At 43.7% G+C, this 20109-nt stretch overlaps 1 protein-coding gene across 3 annotated transcripts in view; it reads left to right on the top strand.

The window, feature by feature from the left end:
• Window positions 1-4726: 4726 nt before the first annotated feature.
• PID1 (phosphotyrosine interaction domain containing 1) overlaps window positions 4727-20109 on the top strand; it is a 246446-nt gene continuing 231063 nt past the window's right edge. Inside the window, exons 1-2 of one of the 3 annotated variants that reach the window (XM_078328759.1) lie at window positions 4789-4880; window positions 4918-5006. In XM_078328759.1, the coding sequence (XP_078184885.1) occupies window positions 4977-5006 (30 nt within the window). In that variant the 5' untranslated portion in view covers window positions 4789-4880; window positions 4918-4976. Of the gene's footprint in view, window positions 5007-5333; window positions 5465-20109 lie in introns of those variants that run through there. The other 2 variants (XM_002749866.8, XM_054258004.2) reach the window with 2 other exon arrangements.

Below are 20109 nucleotides of genomic sequence, written 5' to 3'. Positions count from 1 at the left end.
CCCAACCCTCTTATGTACTCCTGATTCTGTGGGTCAGCAGTTTGGTGGATCTCAGCTGGGTGGTTCTACTGGTGGAAACCACCCGGGATCACCCATGTGGCTACTGTCCTGTAGGGGCTTGAGCAGGCTGTTCTGAGATGAGCTTACTCACGTGTCTGGCTGTGGCTTCTAACTCATGGCCTGACTTTCCTCTATGTGGTTCTCATCTTAAGGCACCTAGTCCAGGCTCCTTCACAGCATGACTTACGTTCTAAAAGAGTGAGCGCAGAAGTTGCAAGGTGCTTTGTGGCCCACGCTTGGAAGTTCCACAGCGTCACCTCTGCTGCATTTCACTGGTCAAGTATGCCACAAGTCCAGCACCGATTCAAGGAATGTGGACAGACTGCATCGCACGATGGGAGAAATAGGCAAGTTAGAGTGCAAATGAGCATGATTTCCTAGGGGAGGAGAGATTTCTGTGGCCATGTTTGAAAATAATCTATCACACATCTAAGGTTCGTAAGGATATAAGGAGTCAAGAGTAGGAAAGTCACAACACACAGATGAGCCAGTCCTACTCTGCTGAAGGTTCATCTTAACATCCCCCAAAATTCCTATCACTCTGGGGACAAAAGCCAGTGGCTCTATCACTACTTGAAGGTTTAAATGGTTGAATGAATTTCAGACTTGTCTGTATTGCTCATCTATATACAGCTGTTTTGGTGATTTTGAAATAAGATTAGTGATGCCATAACAAGGGACTTTTAATGATCATTCTACAAAATACACAACCATAATAAATTTTGTTGTCATCTGGTTCAGTTAGAATTTTAAGTGGGCTGGGTATGGGGCTCATGCCTGTAATCCTAGCACTTTGGGAGGCCAAGGCAAGTGGATCACTTTAGCCCAGGAGTTTGAGACCAGCCTGGGAAATACAGTGATACTCTACCTCTGTAAAAATTTTAAAACAATTAGCTGGGTGTGGTGGCACAAACATGTAATTCCAGTGACTCAGGAGACTGAGGTGGAAAGATTGTTTGAGTCTGGGAGGTCGAGGTTGCTCTTCATCCTGGGCAATAGAATGAAACCTGTCTTAAAAAAGAAAAACGAATTGTAAATGACCTTGAATATGCTTTGTCATTTTAATTTCAGAATCTAAATCAAATAATGGAAACTCACAAATATTCCAAATGGAAATAGCATAACCACATGAAGCATGGGCCACTTGGTGAGAATTTGATCATTCCAATAATAAGAAGAGAAAGAAACATAATGGGGAGGAGAATAAATGCTTCTCTCACACCTACCGTGGGCCAGGGATGCTACATATACTAATTAATTTGCTGCTCCCAATAATCCTAAGCATTAAGTAATACTATCACCCATTTATGGATAAAAACTCTGAGGTTTGGCAAGGCAAATGATTCTTGAAGAGCTGATACCTAGGTAGACAGTTCGAAGGCCCAGATTCAACCTGAGTCTTCTGCTTGTCCTAGCTCCTTTCCAATATTTATTGAGATTGATACATATTTTATACACATATTCAAATTAAACACATTTTAGCCTTCTTTAAAAACCATACTTATATCATTTTCAGCCGCGACACAACTTCATAATTATCCTTTTAAATGGTGCATATTATCTTAATATTTCTTTGATACGATGGACCATACTTCCATTCACCACTACTCTGAGTTGGACGTTCAGGTTGCTTATGGTAGGCCTCAGAACCGTGAAATAGATTAAATCTGGCTTAATACAATTTCTAGGGATGCTGTAATTCCTTTTATGAACCAAATGTGTTAATAACTCATCTGTGCCTTGTCAAGCTTTTTTGATTTCTGTCATCATCCTTGAAATGGTATTTATTAACAAGATTAGACCTGTTTCCATAATTTCAGGAGACTAAGTATGTGAAATTAGGCACATATTTACATGCCTAGTATTTCTACTCATTGTACCAAAACACCTTCTTCTTATTTTAAGAGTGGTTTCTTGCTCAGAACAAAGCTGTTTACATTGTAAGGCAGCGTTTTCAGATTCACCAGAAAGGGTGAGATTCCAATGTCACACAGAACAGAGCGGGAGAGATAGGAATGTAGGTCTCATCTCTAGCCAGTAGATGTCTCTATTTCATTCACGCTTCATTGCAGGCTCCTCCTGAATGGGAAGATTTGGGGAGGAAAATCTATGAGTGGGAGGTTGCCCATCCTTTTGTCACCACCCACCAGCCTACAATTGCCCCTCCTCCACCCCTCCCGTGATTTCCTGATTCGTGGCACACAGGTAATTGAAACAGGAGTGCCATTTGAGTTTAAACACATTCTTTACCTAATCTGTTTGCAAAGTGGGAACGGTTAACTGAAAGCAATCTTTACGGAGCCAAAGCCTTTTCTCTTTAAATAGCACCATACTCCGAACTAAAAGCTGTATTACTGAGTCATAACAATTAATTACGTTCGGAGGTGAGAAGACAGGATTTAACGCTCTAATGCGATTTGAATTTAGGCCGTTATCTCATCTCACTGCTATTTAAAACAAAATCACTTTTCCACGGAAGCATCTGCAACTAAGGATGGTTTCAGAGCTGAAGTCTGAAGACATCCCTGGCAACTGAATATTCCTGTTTTAGCTTGGGGGGCGGGGGGGTTGCATGCAAGTCTGGATTTTCTAGATTTTTGTAATGAAGGGCATCTCTTTCTAATTTGCAATTTCATAAAAGGGAACTAGGAGCTGGGAAGGTCATCAGGAATTTTATAGGTGTGGAGGTGTGCAGGAGGAGTTACTGGAAAAGCAAACAGAGACCATATCACCAAGCATGTGAGGCGCATGTCCACATAGGGCTGACATGCAAACACCTCAGGAAAAGGGATTTATTAAGAAGTTCAGAGCAAGTAGCAGGAACTGGAGAAGGAGCTGAGAAGGTTCAGGTGGTTATCAGGCAGGAGTGGGAGGGTCCTGGGGATATCCAGGTAGACAGAGACCAGCTCTTCAGAGACAGCTCTGTGGCTTTGCCAGAGGCTCCTAGAGGCACTGAGGGTCCTGGGCTTGCCAAGGCTGGTGGCACCAACATAGCAACCACGGGATCCAGAAGGAGCTGCCTGGAATCCTGGATCTGAATCGCCACTGTGACTCCCCACTGTGTGACTCTGTGAACACTGTGCTCCCCAAGCCTTGGGATATAGGGGCTTCTGTGCCAAGGAGTATTGCTGGGAGGGACTGATGAGCTGAGAGTTAGATTCTGGAGTGCTTCCATATCTGGAAATCCTTGTACCTATGCAAAATAAGAAAAATGGACAAATCCTCCTTCCAGACATGGAGTGTGGATATTGACATTGCATGGGTAGCTCAGGGCCCAAGCTGTGCAGCTGTCTCAGTATGAAATGCCTCTCTTTCACACCCCTCTGGTCTTGGGACTCTGCCTTTTAGGAGCCTAGGGCTCCCCACGAACACTGTTCTCTCTGCTGCTCTCTTTAGTCATTCTGTCTGGTGAGCTCTTCCCACCATGTTCTCCTCTCCTGCTCCTCATCAGCTCCAGACTCAGCTTACTATCCCCTACTTGCCAAGTGCCTTTAACCCTCAGCCCCAGACGGATGCTCTTTCCACAGCATTTCCATGGCCAGCTAGAGGCACCGGGCCAGATCTCCTGCCCTGAAGTCATCTGACTGTGCACTCTCTAAGCCACTCCCTGACTGTGTGACCTGGACAAGTGACCTAAACCTTATAAGCCTCATTTGTTTGATCCACATGGTGAAAATATTAACAGCTATTTTGCTGAGTTGTCAAGAGGATGAGAAGGGCTGACCTGTTTAGTAAAGGAAGTCATCTCATGGTGGCCAGCACTAGCCAGGGAGCCTCCAGACCTGTGAGCCCAAAGTGGCTTTCTCTTGGGTTCTCAAAGCCCCAGGCTGCACCTGGCAAATCTCAGGGTGAGTTAGTGATGCAGGAGTCTGCATGGCCCTCCTCATCCCTGTATAAGTTAGGAGTCGAGTCCTTTGTCCAGCATGTCACTCCTCCTCATGGCCAATCCCTCATCTCTCAGGTTTTACTCCAGATATTCCCCAGGGCCCTTGTCTAAGAAGCTCTCCTCTCCCGTTCTTCCCACATTTGCCCTGTTTTATCATCACCCGATATAGCACCGGCTTGTTGATGTGTTTGCTCAGTCACGACTCTCCCTCCAAAGCAGAAGGTAAGCTCCAGAGAGAAGAAACTTTATCTCGTCTTCTATTCTGCGTCGCTGCATCCTCAGAACCCAGCATAGGGGCTGGAGCATAATAGATGCTCAGTTAACTGGAGTGGGAAGAATGAATGGGAAGTGTCTCCCTAACACAGTGCCGGGCACTGCACAAGCACTTTAGAGATCCCTGTTATATGGAAACCTGGGACCCCTGGGGCTAGGTTTCTCTTTTTAAGGAATTTTCCCCCACCCCGCCACCCCCGCCACCCCCGCCACCCCCGCCACCCCAGCACTCCCGCCTCCAGGCCCTTCCTTCCTCAGGCAGTCTGTCCCTTTTCCCAGACCCCAACCCAATGGGGGTTTCCTGCAGGGCAGGGCCGGCCGTTACAGCCTCCCCACTCACCCCTCACTAGGATTTAAGGGCTGCCGCGCTGCACCCCCACCCGCCGCGGCCCCCGGGCGCCCGCCCCGGGCATGCTCAGAGCGCGCAGGTCCGGGAGGCGGCAGCGGGGGAGGAGGGAGCGGCCGCAGCCACCGCCGCGCGCTCGCCGGGCCCGGGCGGAGCTGCGCAGTCCTCTCGCAGCTGCGCCAGGACAGCCGGCGCGCAGCAGTGCCCACAAGTTGCCGGCAGCGGAGTGCCGCGCCTCCTCTTCCCGCTCACAGCCCCCTGCGCCCACCCAGCGGCTGTGACCAGCGCCAGGACGCACATCCCGCGGACACCGACCCCAGATGTAAAGCGGGACCGCGGCCCCTCGCCCCCACCCCCGGCGCGATCGACAGTCTCGCCAGCGTCTCCTCTGCCAAACCCAGTGGCTGGAAGATGTGGCAGCCGGCCACGGAGCGCCTGCAGGTAAGGGGCACCCGGGAGGCCGGGGGCCAGCCTGGAGGAGGAGGTGCCCAGGCAGAGGAGTCTAGGTTTTGCTTCTGCCTGCTTGAAGGGATTTGCCCAAAACCATCTTGTAAAATGCATCGATGGCAACATGATGCTGTCGGTTTAACCCAACGCCAGAAATCCGGCGGGGGCATGGGGGTGATGAAATTGACAAATGCTCGGATTCAGGCGTTACAACTTTTGGCTTGGAGGTGCTTGTATGCGGGTTGGTTGGTACATATATAAGGTTGGATTTTCTGACCGGCAATTTAGATTGCATTCCACTGACACAATGTATTGGTCCGGGGTTAGGATTTTTGAATCCAGATTTATTTTTTTATTTTTTGGTCTCCAGGAAAGACAGAACAAGTGACATGTGAAAGCAGCCATTTGCCAATGTAATTTGGAAATATCAAGCTTGGTTTGGCTTGGTCATGGTATGCTACTTATTTTATTTTTCCCTGTTCATTGGTTCTCTCCCTTTATCTCCCTTAAAGCCAAGCTCCTTCAGATATTTAAGGATTAAAAGTAAGTTCAGCCAGGAATATTTATGTCCTGGGTCATCTCATCAAAAGTTTTTACTGCTGTCTCCTGAAATGACAGACTGCCTTGAATTGGATTCTGGAAGCTGGGGATTTGCGGGAGGCGATTGAAGAGAAAGAGGGACACTCTCCCAGAAGAATTCTTTCAGTGACACGTTGGGTCTTGGGATTGCCCTGGTTGCAAGGTTTGAGGACTGCCTTTTGCTGGCACATATTCTCAAGAGCCACAACAGCTACTCTGCCAGATAGAATCTGCCGAATCCTGCAGTTAAACTTTTGGCAGGCATGGAGCCACATTGTTTCGTAGTAAACTTTGAAGAAGTGTTTAAGTGATAAAATACAGCACCATTGGAGGCTGAGTGCCTCTGAAGACTTAGGACAGTGAGATCAGGCCCTGGCTGGCTTGGAGGTTTCTCAATGAACATTCAAAGCCCCAAGCACAGTTTCTTAGATGCAGGGAGAGGCTAACCTTTGCCTCAAGAGTCCTCATACAGAGAAATAACCTGCAGAGGGCATTGCATTTAGCAGAAACAGATGCCCCACACCTCCTTTCCAAATCTCCCTGGGCCATGATTTGTGGGCAGTGTGTTCACTTTATCAGGGCCTGAGACACCAGACCAGCTCCCCAGGGTCTCAAATAGAAGAAATAAGAAAACCTGCATTTAGCCTTGCAGATGAGGAGGTGGATGACCAACCTCCTAATCCCCTCCTGGTCTTATTAAGAGAATATCTTAATAAGGGCTCTGAATGACTGGCAGAAGAGGATGTAAACGTATTGGTAGTGGCACCAGATACCAGTGGCGCATTTGAAGTTCTCCTTCGGTTAGCATAACTTCTATTCCAAAGGAGCAGAATGATTGAGGAGAGCTGGCAGGTTTCATATTCAAGTGCAGCTTTTGGAAGTCCTTAGAGAGATGTGATCAACGTTCCTTGAGGTGGCTTTTATGGCCTGATGATCTGTGCCTCAGAAGAGTTTGTAGATTTTTGACTATTTAAGTTCTTCTTACTGGCCTGTTTCACTTAGGGAATCCTGTGCGCTTTGGAGCATGTGACCCTTGGCAGGCAAGCGGTCTGGCTTGCCTTCCCATAGGGATTGTTCCTTGCTAGAAATGTCTCCCCCTTCTTTTGTGAAATGTGCACATGTGCAATTTGGCATGAGTCTGGTTTATTCCAGCTTGTATTTGCAATGCGTTTTTTTTTTTTTTTGTTTTTGTTTTTTTAATTTCAAGGTATCATGTTGAGAAAGAACCTGGTTTTAGGCTTTTGAAAGCTCAGATAAACAGGGCTTATCACTGATAAGACTGAGTCACTGTTGGAAGGTACTTACCTACAGGGGGCTCGACTACATGCTCCCAAATTTCAATGAGTCTCTTTTGAAAGTACATACATCTCAAGCCTTGGGATTAGAAAAGTGAGCCAAATGCAGAATTTTTCTTTTTTTATATTCATGGCTTCTTCCCAAAAAGTTTATGCTTGACTCTTTTTGAAAACACATAATTTGTATGTTTTTACTTTTGCTTTTGAGAGAGCTGTTGAGGGTGAGGTGGTGAGTGAGCTGCTTATAATATTTTATTTACATTCCTTGTGCTTATCTTTGTCACAATCTCTGCTACAATCTCTGCTGTCGGGGTTTTTTTTTTTTTTTTTTTCTTTCACCGTGATATAGAAACATCCCTGTCCGATTCCTCAGTGAGAGACCACTTTGCCACTTCCGGGCACTGTGGCCACAGAGATAGCAGTGGATGTCATGCCGGATAGGAAACTAGTGAATGAGCCCTGTTCTTTAATGATGTCTGAGCCCCGTGTGCCTTTCACAAATCTTTTTAAACCTTCTCATTCAACCTCATTAATTTTTTCTCATTAATCTTTAATACAAACATCTAATTTAGATGAGCCAGAGTGAAGAAAATTCTTCAAGGAAACATTCCCGGAACTTCCTAATAGGACTAAGGAGTCAATTTACTGTATCAATACCTACAATCAAAAGAGGAGATTCTTTCGTGCTGATAGAGTTCATATTTGATGAGGCTGGTTTGAGAGATCTGTGTCCCAGGGGAGTGTGGCAGAACTTTGTGTAGACCAGGCACACTCTAAATAGTGGAGCTTTGAGAGTAGCAGCTGCTTCCATTGCTCAAGAAATGGCATCTTTGATCAGGTTTGATTATCATTACCTACTTCTGTGTTCCTTCAAAATGATGCAGATATTTTTTGATTTGAGGTTTAGCTGTTTGACCCAAATCCAGCACAGGCGAAGGGACCTATTGCCCCGAGCAGAGCTGTGCTGGGTAATTTCTCATTCAGTCTCACAAAGCGAGGCAAGTTCATCTGCTCCCTTGAATGTTAAAACCGTTGCATCCCACTCGAGCCCTCACTGGGAGCTTCTGCCATTAAAAATATAATAGAATCAAAAGGAATGTAAGTTTAATTTACCACCCTAACTTTTTACAGTGAATAAATATGAATTCTTCTCTTTTCACCTTCCCGTCTGCATAGCAGTCTTTTTTTTTTTTTTTTCCTTGGAGGGACTGATGAGAGTTATAAATTTTTAAAGAGGTGGACTTGAAACAGACTCCCTTCAGAAAAGTAAAGGAGACTTTTCAAAACCATAAACCTAACTAACTATTGTGTTTTGTTTTTTATTTTTAAATAGAGATGAGATTACTTCTGGCCTTGAAATTTTAAAATTTGTGTGGGTTTCTAGATTGCCTTAATTACGGTGCTGGGTAGATCCCTTAGAAGTAACAAACCCATCCATGTAAGAGTGTGTCCCATTCATAGGAACAAGTATTTTCTCAGAGCAGATGTCTTCAGTGAGCTACCAGATGCATTTTCTGGAGGCCTGGATAGGAGAAAGATGAATCAAGACTGAAGTTAGAAACAAAGGAGGTCCACACATTCTTAAAGGTGTCTGGTGGGCCGGGTACGGTTTCTCACGCCTGTAGTCCTAGCACTTTGGGAGGCCGAGGCAGTTGGATCACAAGGTCAAGAGATCGAGATCATCCTTGCCAACATGGTGAAACCCCATCTCTACTAAAAATACAAAAATTAGTTGGGCGTGGTGGCGCATGCCTATAGTCCCAGCTACTTGGGAGGCTGAGGCAGGAGAATGGCTTGAACCTGGGAGGCAGAGGTGGCAGTGAGCCGATATCGCGCCACTGCACTCCAGCCTGGAGTGAGCCTCCGTCTGAAGAAAGAACAAAAAGGGTCTCTGGTATAGTTATCACTAGGATAGAGTGGAATATGATAGGCATGTACAGGAAACAAGTTCTAGCAGATTCTAATTGTAAAGTGTACATGTAACCATCTTCCCATGAGGCATTCTACAAAGGTTCCAATATAATTATCTGCCTGTCTTCACTGAGATTTCTATTTATCCATGGCAGATCCAGAAAATACAGAGCTTTTTATTCATATAGCTGGATTTGGGTTTTGCAGCCTGGGCAATTTTTTTCTGTCCCATTAACTTCCTTTTCACCTTCATTGTGGCCGATGTCTGTGCACTAGCACTTCCGCAGAGGGAGAAACACAGTGAAGAGTAGACAGGACCTCAGATCCTAAAGAAGCTTTCTTTCAGTGTTTCCTGAAACTTTCGGCTGATAAAGATGCTGAAGTTTTCAGTTCAATACTATTCAGGGATTTTAGGAGGCAAAGTCCTTCCTGAGGATTATCTCACCCTCTTCTATCTCGTTCTATCTGGCAGATCTTGTCTTGACTTGGAGTGTGGATTTTTCTAGATTTTTTTCTCTATGATGATGCGACTTTCACCTTTCCCCTGAGAAATGAGACTGGAGAACCCTCTAAAACGTCAGCCAGAGACCATTAGGCCTCTTCCATCAGGCAGGGTGAAAACTGGCAAATCTGACACTGTTCCAGGCTGACCAAATTGACAAAAGGAACAAGGGACAGGAATGGGAAGACACCAGTAACCTGTTTTTGTGGTGCAGGCACTGTGTGTGGCACTGTGCTGAGGAGCTTCATTTTAATCATCTGGCTCATTTACATCCTGTAACCACTTCTATCCCCATTTTAGAGAGAAACTGAAGGCCAGAGAGTTGAAATGATTTGGCCAGGGTTGAGCAGCTAGACATGAACTGAGCTGGAGTTTGAACCAGACAGTTTGGCTCAAATCCTTACGTCTTAAGCACTTCACCAAAGCGCAGAAGAATGACAGGCACAGTGCTATATACATGTTGGTGCTATTGTTATTAATAAATACAGTTAGAGCAGTGACTGTCTTGTGGGCTGAGAGAGGCCACTGTCCTATTTCTTGTTGAAGCACTGTGTTGACCAAGGGCTACCCTGTTTTTAGTGGCCCACATCTTTGGTGGCACATAAGCTGCTGTTTCCTATTGAAGTTAAAACTCACAAGGGCCACTGAAGAACTTTTTAACTGAAGCAAGTGGCATTTATCCAAACTAGAGACCTTGAAAGCTGGTGATTCGGTTGGATCACGTACACATTCATTCCGAGTTTAGACAAAAAAAAAAAAAAAAAAAATGGGGAGAAGGAGAGAGGAGGTTTGAAATTTTCAGAGCAGTTGCTTAGAAGAAAGCAATAGCTTTTATTTCAGAGGCACTGGTTTCTCACTAAATCCATTCTAGATTTTGTTGTTCTTCTCCTCAATTGTTGTTGAGTAAGCACAAAACATTAGGCCTTATTGTTCATAAAGAAAACTTGGAGTCGTCATTAATCCGAGGCCTTAGTCTCCCTCAGAAGTAAAATGCTATCTTACATCATTGAGGCTTTCTCCACAAATCTCTACCAAGTGATTTGCCAAATCCTAGCCTGGGAAAAAAACCTCTGTGCCCCTTGGTTAACCGTGGCCTGATGGCTGTTTGCTGTTGACTGTACTGAGTTATCTTGGAGTGTTAGGCAACTTTTGGATTTTTGTTTGATGTTCCAGATTAGGTCCCTCCCATACCCCTCGCACTGACCCCATTGTACCATGAAAATTAGCCCTGGAGGAGACTCTGGGAGAATCAGCCTTACAGCTTCAAGGGTACTGGAGATCAGGCTGCCTTCCACAAAGTATTTTATTCTGCGAATAGCAGCGGTTCAGGGACTTGTTAATGGTCAGCAAATAAAACTAGTCCAGAAACACTCAATGACTGCAGTGTGCTTCTTTCAGCCCCATGGACACAAATTTAAACAGAGGCTTTATATAAGTAAAGCAAGAAGAAATAGTTGAGGTGTTTGTCCAAAGACCTCCTTAAAGTCTAGTGGAATTAGTCTGCTATCATTTTTGTGTTTGCTTAAGAAAAGGTTGCGATCCCAGTTTAGCTACTAGTCAGTGATAAAGCATTAGCGTATTCACCAGATCCAACCCTTGAGGCCAGGGATTGCAAAAGGAAGGTGTCAGAGAAAAGACACAGACTTGTTTTGTGACTTGGGCCTATTTCAAGGCCTCTGGCATCTCAACGTGCTCTTCCACTTAATGCCGATGCCATGTGGATCTATCATCTTGCCGAGTTCTTCTTTCTCATGCCTGATAGCCCAGGATTCCCTCTTGTGTTTAAACTGAATTCTTACTGTGATAAGGGAGGCTCCAGGAATAGCCTTATTAGCCAGGGTATTTCCTGAATCAGAAAATATTTGGGCAAAATAAATAAATAAATACATAACTTAAAAAAGCCTATCTGTCTCTTTATAAGTAATTTGGACTTGATTGCTTACTAGCAATGTTTCAGTTTAGTTCTGTAACTTCTCTGAGGTTTGCTTTCCCTATCTGTAAAATAGAGAGATGTGCTTTGCAGGCATTTTGGTAAATAGTGTTTAGCAGGTGATCAATAAACAGTAGCATGTCTTCATGCTTGTAGGGTTGGTGAATGTAGGAACAAATTTTGAGTTTAGATCTGAGACTCTGTCTTTTCTTCTGTCCACCTTTCTCGTGCATCTACTAGGTCCCAAGCACTATGCTGGGTGTGGGCGAGGGTAAGAAGAAGGACATAGTTGTAAACTTAGAGGACTCACAGTCCTGTCTTTTCTTGTTCAAAGTTGGGCTTAATATATATTTCCTAGGATGTAACTTTCAGAGTTTCTGTTCATATGAAGAAGATCCCTGCCTGACTTGGCTTTATAAACCAGAACCAGAATGTTCATGACCTGCTCACTGTCCACTGTCTCTGTCTCCTCACTTGGAGAGGCTCCTTTTATTCTTGATGTATAGGAAAATGTGATCCATGGAATGCAATTGCCTTTACAGTTGTGGTGGAAGATGATGGAGGTTCACATATGACAGTGGGTGTTCGGGTATGGGTGGGCTGGGCTGGGGTGTGGGGTCACAAGGTTGATCACTTGGGTCCCTGTTTTAGAGGGACCTGGGTGTGACGATCCTGAAAACGGTCTGATTGACATACCTCTTATATCTCCTTTAGTTTCTGCAAGGCAGTTGTCTCCAGGTCAGGATATAGTGTTACGTTTTTCATGTTATAAATGTAGTAAGGGAAATCATGCTGAGGTTGACTGTTAGGAAATCTTTTGGGGCTGGGCGCAGTGGCTCAAGCCTGTAATCCCAGCACTTTGGGAGGCCGAGGCGGGTGGATCACGAGATCAAGAGATCGAGACCATACTGGTCAACATGGTGAAACCCCGTCTCTACTAAAAATACAAAAAATTAGCTGGGCACTGTGGCACGTGCCTGTAATCCCAGCAACTCGGGAGGCTGAGGCAGGAGAATTGCCTGAACCCAGGAGGCGGAGGTTGCGGTGAGCCGAGATCGTGCCATTGCACCTGGATAAACAAGAGCGAAACTCCGTCTCAAAAAAAAAAAAAAAAAAGAAATCTTTTGTATGCTATTGAGTTAGAGCCCACTGCTCCAAAAGAAATTTTAGGTAAGTGAAGTCATTCTAAAAGCCATCAAATGCGTGTTTGCTCCCAACTATCCGTGGCTGGAAGGTTAGGTAGTGTGGCAAGTATTCTCAAACAGGGCATAGAGCAGGGCTGCTGTGGTCAGGGTCCCAGAGCAGCACTTCCTTCCACCCCAGCACTGCTGCTACTGGACTCTCATTTAATCAGGGCTTTTATTGGTGATTTTTGCTTTTCCAGAATGCTCATTTCCAACAATGGAGAAAATCAAGAAGTGTTAGCTGCCATTCATTGCAGGCTTACCAGTAGTAGTACCAGTAATAATAACAGCAGAAGCCAACTTTTTCTTAGCATTTACTGTATTCCCAGCACTTATCTGTCCTCCCAATAGCCTTTGGCAATAGAGCTAGAGGTCACAGCCAGCAGACCGGTTATGGGGTATGCACTCCTAAGCACTGTGCCTCTTGTATCATGGAGCAGACATTTTGTTTTATATGGACAGCATATTTAATCCTTGAGAAAATTCTAAGGGGCAGAGATTTTGTTGTCTCATTTTTCTGATGACATAACAGTTGTCCAGAGACTACAGATAGCTATTGCTTGAGTTCATTATCTACACATCTTCTCTCTCAACTTCTTCTCTGCTGATGAAGCCCCAGCTTGATCAGGCAGCAGAGAGTCATGCCTTGGCCTGAGGGTGGGTGTTCTAGCCCAGCCAGGATAATAATCCTATGCTGGTCCAAGGATTGTCAGAGACCAGTTTTTAACCACTGGGATATGAGAGGATATCTGCTAAGGATGGTTTATCTTCATGAATAACAAATGAAGCTTCTTGGGGAAATAGCCTTTTTCCCCTTTTCTGTCTTCTTGCTGTCCTGAGCATAGATGCGATGTCTAGCATTGCAGCAGCCATATTGTGATTCTGCAGCAATAAATGATAAGCCTTAAAATAAGTCTGCTAAGAAGGCTGCATAATAAGAGGGAAGGACTGGGATCACTGAGCTGCACCTGAACCTACCTCCTAACCAAATGTTATATGAAAAAATTGTGATCCCCATTTACTTATTTATGCCCATGTGTGAACTGGGACCTCGGTTACCTGTATCTTTGACATTCCTAACTGACACAGTTACTAAGGGACCAAAATTCAGATTCAAACCCAAGCCTCCATAGTGACTCATTGTTGAAGGTTGAATTGTGTTCCCCTAAAAGATGCATTGAAGTCTTAACCCCTGGTACCTGTGAATGTAGCTTTATTTGGAAATAAGTTTTGTGCAGATATAAACAAGTTAAGATGAGGTATACTGAATTAGGATGAACCCTAGAGCCTGTGACTAGTGTCCTTATAAGAAGAGATTTGAAGACACAGAGGAGGCACAGAGAAGGCTATTGTGAAGATCAAGACAGAAAATGGAGTTAGGCACCATAAGTCAGGGAACGCCAAGGATTGCTGGCAACCACCCGATGTTAGAAGAGTCGAGGACGTGTTTTTCCCTAGAGTCTCTGGCTCTGCCGACATCTTGATTTTGGACTTCTGGCCTGCCAAACGGTGAGGGAATAAATTTCTGTTGTTTTAAGGTATGCAGTTTGTTGTTGTTTGTTACCATAAGTCCTAGGTAGCTAATACATCGATGAAACTGTATAACCTCTTGGCTATGTTTGGCCACTCTACTTCTGTGGTGTAGGTTTCCCCAACTTCCATGTACTGGGACAAAATACATTTGTCTATATGGAATGTATTTTTTAGTATCAAGTGTGAGTTCATCTGCTGTGGACTGAAAAAGAAATGAAAACAGCAAACAACGAAGCTATCGCTTGCTTCTCCTTTATCTCCTGCTCGACAACATCCTAGGAAAAGGCAGTAAACCTTGAGTGTAACATGTGCTGTGTTGCTCAGGGAAGGTCCTCTGGAAAATATGGTATGTGGGCCTCTGGCCTGAAGACAGTTCACTTTGGTGATGAAACTATGGGCTAGAATGTGAAACACACACTTTGACGTGGACCTCAGTGAAACTTTTCCAGACAGGCTGAGAGCAAAGGAAGACTAGTATTTAGGATTTTATTCTCAAAACAAACCAGGTTGTCAGAGTCCCTGTAGGATCTCTGGGTAGCAGCTTCTGTGATCTGCATCTTCCTGCGTAGGAAAACCTATAGGCTGCTGAAGGAATGTATTTCAAATCAACCCCCAGGTCAGCCTCATGGTATGTCAGGTTGATTAATTTGTACCTGGTTTTGGTGTTTTGTTTTGCTTTTTGCTTGGAAATTGTATAAATTATTTTAGTGAAGAACCTATTCTTATTCTTGAACTCACTTTGAAGACAAAAAAAATGCCATCTGTGTCATAATACTTGTTTTCTTGGGCAAGCTTGTGTTTTTTGGTACAGCCAGGAAGGTGAAAATGTTTCTAGTCCTTCTAAGACAAAGCAGGGAATCTGTCCGAGTGCAGAACTGCTCTGCCAGTGTCTCTTTCTTAGAATGAAGAGTCATTCTGGTCTGAAAATGCTATTTTGCTTTTCATTCTCTTCTCTGGAAGGAATATCCCCTGTGTGCATGGGAGCAGGAGGGGAATGGAGTTACCAGGGGAAAGGAGCTGCGTAATTGTTAGATCCATCTTCATCCTTTCATGACAAACCTTTCTTCAGAGCTGCCTTATAATTGTGAGTCTGAGGATAAACTCACAGATTCACCCACTGCATGCTTTGATGCTTTTACATCAGGAATGGGCCTACTTTTTCTCAGGTGACAGTGAAGTCCTGCTGTACAAGCCACCTATAACATGGGCAGTAGCAACTGCTGTTTCTAAGTTTTCTGAGGTTGTTTCCTAGGAGCTGAATAGGGCCTTGTCCTGGTGGTAGCTATTTTGCTTGTGGACATAAATTCTTGGTAGCTTAATGTATTTATTCCTAGAGCTACAACAGCGAAGTATCACAAACTGGGTGGTATTGATACTATGGATTGTCCCACCATTCTGGAGGCTGACAGTCTGAAATCAAGAGGCTGGCAGGGTTAATTTGTCCTTAGTGCTGTGAAGGAGACGTAGCTCCTGCCTTTCTCCTAGCTGCTGCTGGTTTACTGGAAACCTCCGGCATTCCTTGGTTTGTGGCAGCATCACTCCAGTATTTATGTGGTGTTCCCCCTGCATGTATGTCTTTATGTTCAAATTTCCCCTGTTTAGAAGGAAACCAGTCATACTGGGTTAGTGGCCCAGTCATCCTTGCTGACCTCATCTTAACTAATTACATGTACAATGACCCTATGTCTAAGTAAGGTCACATTCTGAGGTACTACGGGTTAGAATTTCAACATGTACATTGTGAGGGGATACAGTTTAATTTTCTTTTGGGTATCTATCACACACCAAGATATTTATCTCTACTTGACCAGCCACCAAAATAAATAAATAAATAAATAAATGGCAATCAGAATTTACTCTACATCTGCTCCATGTCATGTCTACTGCTTTCTTGATTGTTAAAAATTACAAAATAATGTCTGCTTAGGGTAACAAATCGGTCAGTTTAGTATGTAAAGAAGTTAGTAATCTTGTGCCTTTCCCCATTCCCAATTCTACGCATGAAAGAAACCCATATTGTCTGTCTAGTGGTGATTTTTCTACTTTACAATGTTTCCTGGGTATCTTTTCCGGTCAATATATGTAGTGCCCACTCCTTCCTTTTAGCACCTGTGTCGAGGTTTGTGGTGGAGCTGGATCGTAATTTATTTACTCATTCTCCCATTTCTGCATGAGGGAGTATTTGGGTTGCATTAATGTCCTGTTTTTTTTTCCCTTGTAATTAATCCTGCTATAATTTTTTGTGTATGTCCTGACCTATTGGTGCCTGCATTTCTTTAGGCTGAACTGCCACATTTGATATGGCTGGATCGAAGAGTATGCATGTTTTAAATTTTAGCAGCTGTCCATGAGGGCTTTTATTAAGAGTTATGCTTTTTGATCAGAAATATATATGATTTTGACAAAGGGTGCAGAGAAGATAGTTCATTAGTGTCTTAGTTTGCTTAGGCTGCTATAACAAATCCCTTAGACTGGGCAGCTTATAAGCTACAGACATTTGTTTCTCATGGTTCTGAAAGCTGGAAGTCTAAGATCAAGATGTCAGCAGATTCAGTGTCTGGGGAAGGCCTATTTCTGGTTCATAGAAATGGTGCCTTAATGCTGTGTCCTCACGTGAGGTAAGGGCTGGATGAGCTCCCTTAGGCCCATTTTGTAAGGGCACTAATCCCATTCATGAAGGCTCCACTCCCATGACCTCCCAAAAACTTCATCTCCTCATACTGTTACCTTGGGCAGTAGGAGTCGCACATGAGTCCTGAGGAGAACGTAAACATTCAGACCATAGCAACCGGAGAAAGGATAACAGTGTTTTCAACAAATGATGCTGGAACAATTAGATATTCATATGCAAAATGACAGTGGCAACATCAACAAGCCCAGATACTTCAATCCATTCATCATGCCATTTACAAAAATTAACTCAAAATGGGTCATAGACCTAAATATGAAACCTAAAGTTATAAAACTTCTAGACAGAAGCAGCCGATCTCCGTGACTGTGCGTGTCTGTGTAAACATTGCTGCACTCGGCGGCGAACTTATTCACTACTCTCAAAGTTTCTCTTGGTTGGGCAGAGATTTCTTACAACAATGACAAAAGTATACTCAACAAAGAAAAAATTGGACTTTATCAAAATTGGAAACTTCTGCTCTTTAAAAGATATGGATAAAAGAATGAAAAGGTAAGATACAGGCCAGGAGAAAATACTTGCCGTTCATATATGTATTAAAGTATTTAGATCTAGGATAAATAAACTCAAAACTCAGTAATAAGAAAGATAATCCAATTTTTAAAAACCAGGAAATGATTTGAACAAAGAAGATCTATAGATGGCACGAAGAGATGTTCAGTGTCATTAGCCATTAGGGAAATGTGAATTAAAATCATAATGAGGTATCACTGCACAACTATTAGAAAAACTGAAATTAAAAAAAAGAAACCTGCAACCATGCTAACTCTTGGTGACAATGTGGGAAAACAGGAACTCCCATATGCTACTGGTGGAAAGGTAAAATGATTGGTGCAGATTAGTAGTTACCTGAGGATGGACTTGGAGGTAGAGGCCTGAAAGTGGACTGGGGTAAGTTTTGGGGGTGATGGATTTGTTCAACATCTTGATTATGTGATGGATTCATGGGTTTCTACATACACTGAAAACAAACCAAATTATGCAGCGTATTATATGTCAACTATATCTCTACAAAGCTGTTACAAATGTGTATGTGAAATCCTCATTATATGCCAGGCATAGTGCTAGATGTTGGGAGAACTAAACAATATATTGTTTCTCTTCTCCGTCCTGAGAATTCTCTGTCATTTTCATTTCCTTTTTACTGGAAATTAAAGTTCGAACCCAGAATATAAATAATGAACTCTGTAATTTTTCTTGGTATTCTCTTTTAAAACATTTCTTCATTTAATTCTTGAAATGGCATTTTTCGTCCATCTCAGTTTGCCTGAGGATCTTAGTCAAACCAGTGGTTGAACAAGAGAACAAATCCAGACCAGAGGGTGGATGTTCACGTTGCCTTGTTGATATTCCTCATTCTGGATGGCCCTGTTTCTCCTTTGTGCTCCCAGTTCATGCATTTTTCCCTCTTTCTAGCATGTTGGTGTTCCAGCTGACTCTCCCAGCTGGCTCAGTCATCTGAGGCCTTTTCCAGCTCTGCCTATGTATCGCAGTGTGTGGCTCCAGCCTCCATGGCCAGTAGACTCAGGAGATATTGCTGTTGAAAGGGTAAATTTCTGGGATGTGGCCCCTGTGACTGGCTGGGCTGCCTTCTTTTTTTTTTTTTTTTTTTTTTTTCCCTCCTGTGACAGAAAGCATAGAGGGAATTCATCATACAAAACCATTAGTAGGTCTTGATTCTAGTTTGTGGATCAAAGTAATGTGCATAGCAGATGTAGGGTCTGGATTCCTTGGGAGACAGTTGTTTTTCTCGGGAATATGGCAACTAAAAACTAGACAGGATGGAATAACTTCAGCAGTGGCCATTGACCCTCAGTAAAAAGCTAATGAGAAACATTCGCAAAATGACTTTAATCTAGTAGTTTAAAAACATTTTGCCCCTCAAGGAGGAAAACTTGAGATATTCAACTCAACCTCTTTTAAAGTCAAGGGTAAGCAATATAAGATTTTGTTCATTAGATATGTAAGGAAACGACGTGGCACATCACCCTGTTGAGGTGATGAAGGCATTGTTAATTAACGGGAACAGCAGGTGTGAACCAAGAGTCCCCTGTGAACCTGTACCTGTGGCTATTCTGAGACAGCAAGTAAAATACTGGACTTCTGCTTCTAAGTCTATTTTGGGGGGTGAAGGAAAGAAATGAAATACATTGAACTGAGGGACATCACATGGACTAGAAAGCCAGGAAGAGGGCACATTGGAGAGTTGGAAGGGCAAAGGATGTGCACACAAAGAGGGAGAAAAAAGGATGTGCACACAAAGAGGGAGAAATGGTAGGATAGAGGAAGCCACACAAGCAGTTCGCACTGTCTCTGGTACCTGCGTCCTCCCCAAAAATTGTCTCTGAGCTGTTGAATGTGGTTGTTGGATACCAATACGTTATCACTTCCAGCCAAGACATCACGTGCTCACCCTGCTCAGGAGTGGAATGCTTGGTGGTTTATCTGACTCAGTTGGAAAAACAATGCCCTTCAGAGGGAGAGCTTGGATCATAAAAGCAAATCTGAAGCCACAGGGGTGAACGGTTTGGGAGATAATGAGACTATTTCTTCAGGTTACAAGTCAGGCCACTTGTAACCCATTCAGACTATTAAACAGTGGAAAGACCATGGGATTTTTAATCAGGCACCCATGGATACAAATCTTGGCTGCTTCACTGATGAGGAGTTATCTCAAAGCCTCTGATATGTATTTTCTCAACTTAAAACCAAGGATATTATTATAACACTTAGCTCCTGGTTGTCACGCATGTTAATGGGGATGTGGACTGCAAAGAGCTTAGTATCTGGCATATCCTTAGTCACTTAAATACTAATATCTTCCCCTATATCAGATCCAACTGTACCCTACGAATAAAAGCACAGGACTTTAGAGCCATGTGGACAACAGAGGTTTGCTCTTTCCCAAAATGCGTTCCATGAATTCAGTCAGTTAGCTGCTCATGAGTCTTGCCACAGAATTTTCAGCCTTTAAATAATTTGGGGAAGCCTTAGGTGAAACAAAGTCAGGCTGATTACTTAGTGCAGGACTTGTAGCATTTACTATGCCAGTGCTCTGGGAGTTTCCAGGTGGAGGAAGAAGACAGCTTTAGCTGTTTTGTAAAGAAGCACTCCATTGTCCAGGGTGCTTCAATACTTGAACTTCCTTAGGATGACAAACTGTGGGCCTGAGGTTCGGCTCCAGCTTGTAGAAATATTTCCTTTGGCTCCTTCAGTATATAAAATCTTTACAAATTCATTTCCAGGATTTAAAAATTAGAGGAATTTATAAGAAAATCTGGACTTCTTAATTCTTTTGAAAAATGCCAGATCACAGAGGGCCTAAATTTTCAAATAGTGACCACTGGGCAGCTGCCGTTCCGTCTGGATGAGATGTGGCCTCCTGCTGGTCCTGGGCTTTCCCTGTTGAATCTCACTGAGTCACACAGCCTGCTGGGCCCTTTGGATAATTGAAAGGGGACTCCAATCTAGTTC

The sequence above is a fragment of the Callithrix jacchus genome, chromosome 6 (genome assembly GCF_049354715.1).
Source record: "Callithrix jacchus isolate 240 chromosome 6, calJac240_pri, whole genome shotgun sequence".
NCBI lineage: Eukaryota > Metazoa > Chordata > Mammalia > Primates > Cebidae > Callithrix > Callithrix jacchus.
Note: the sequence above shows the minus strand (reverse complement) of the source record. Positions and strands in the feature narration are given on the sequence as shown.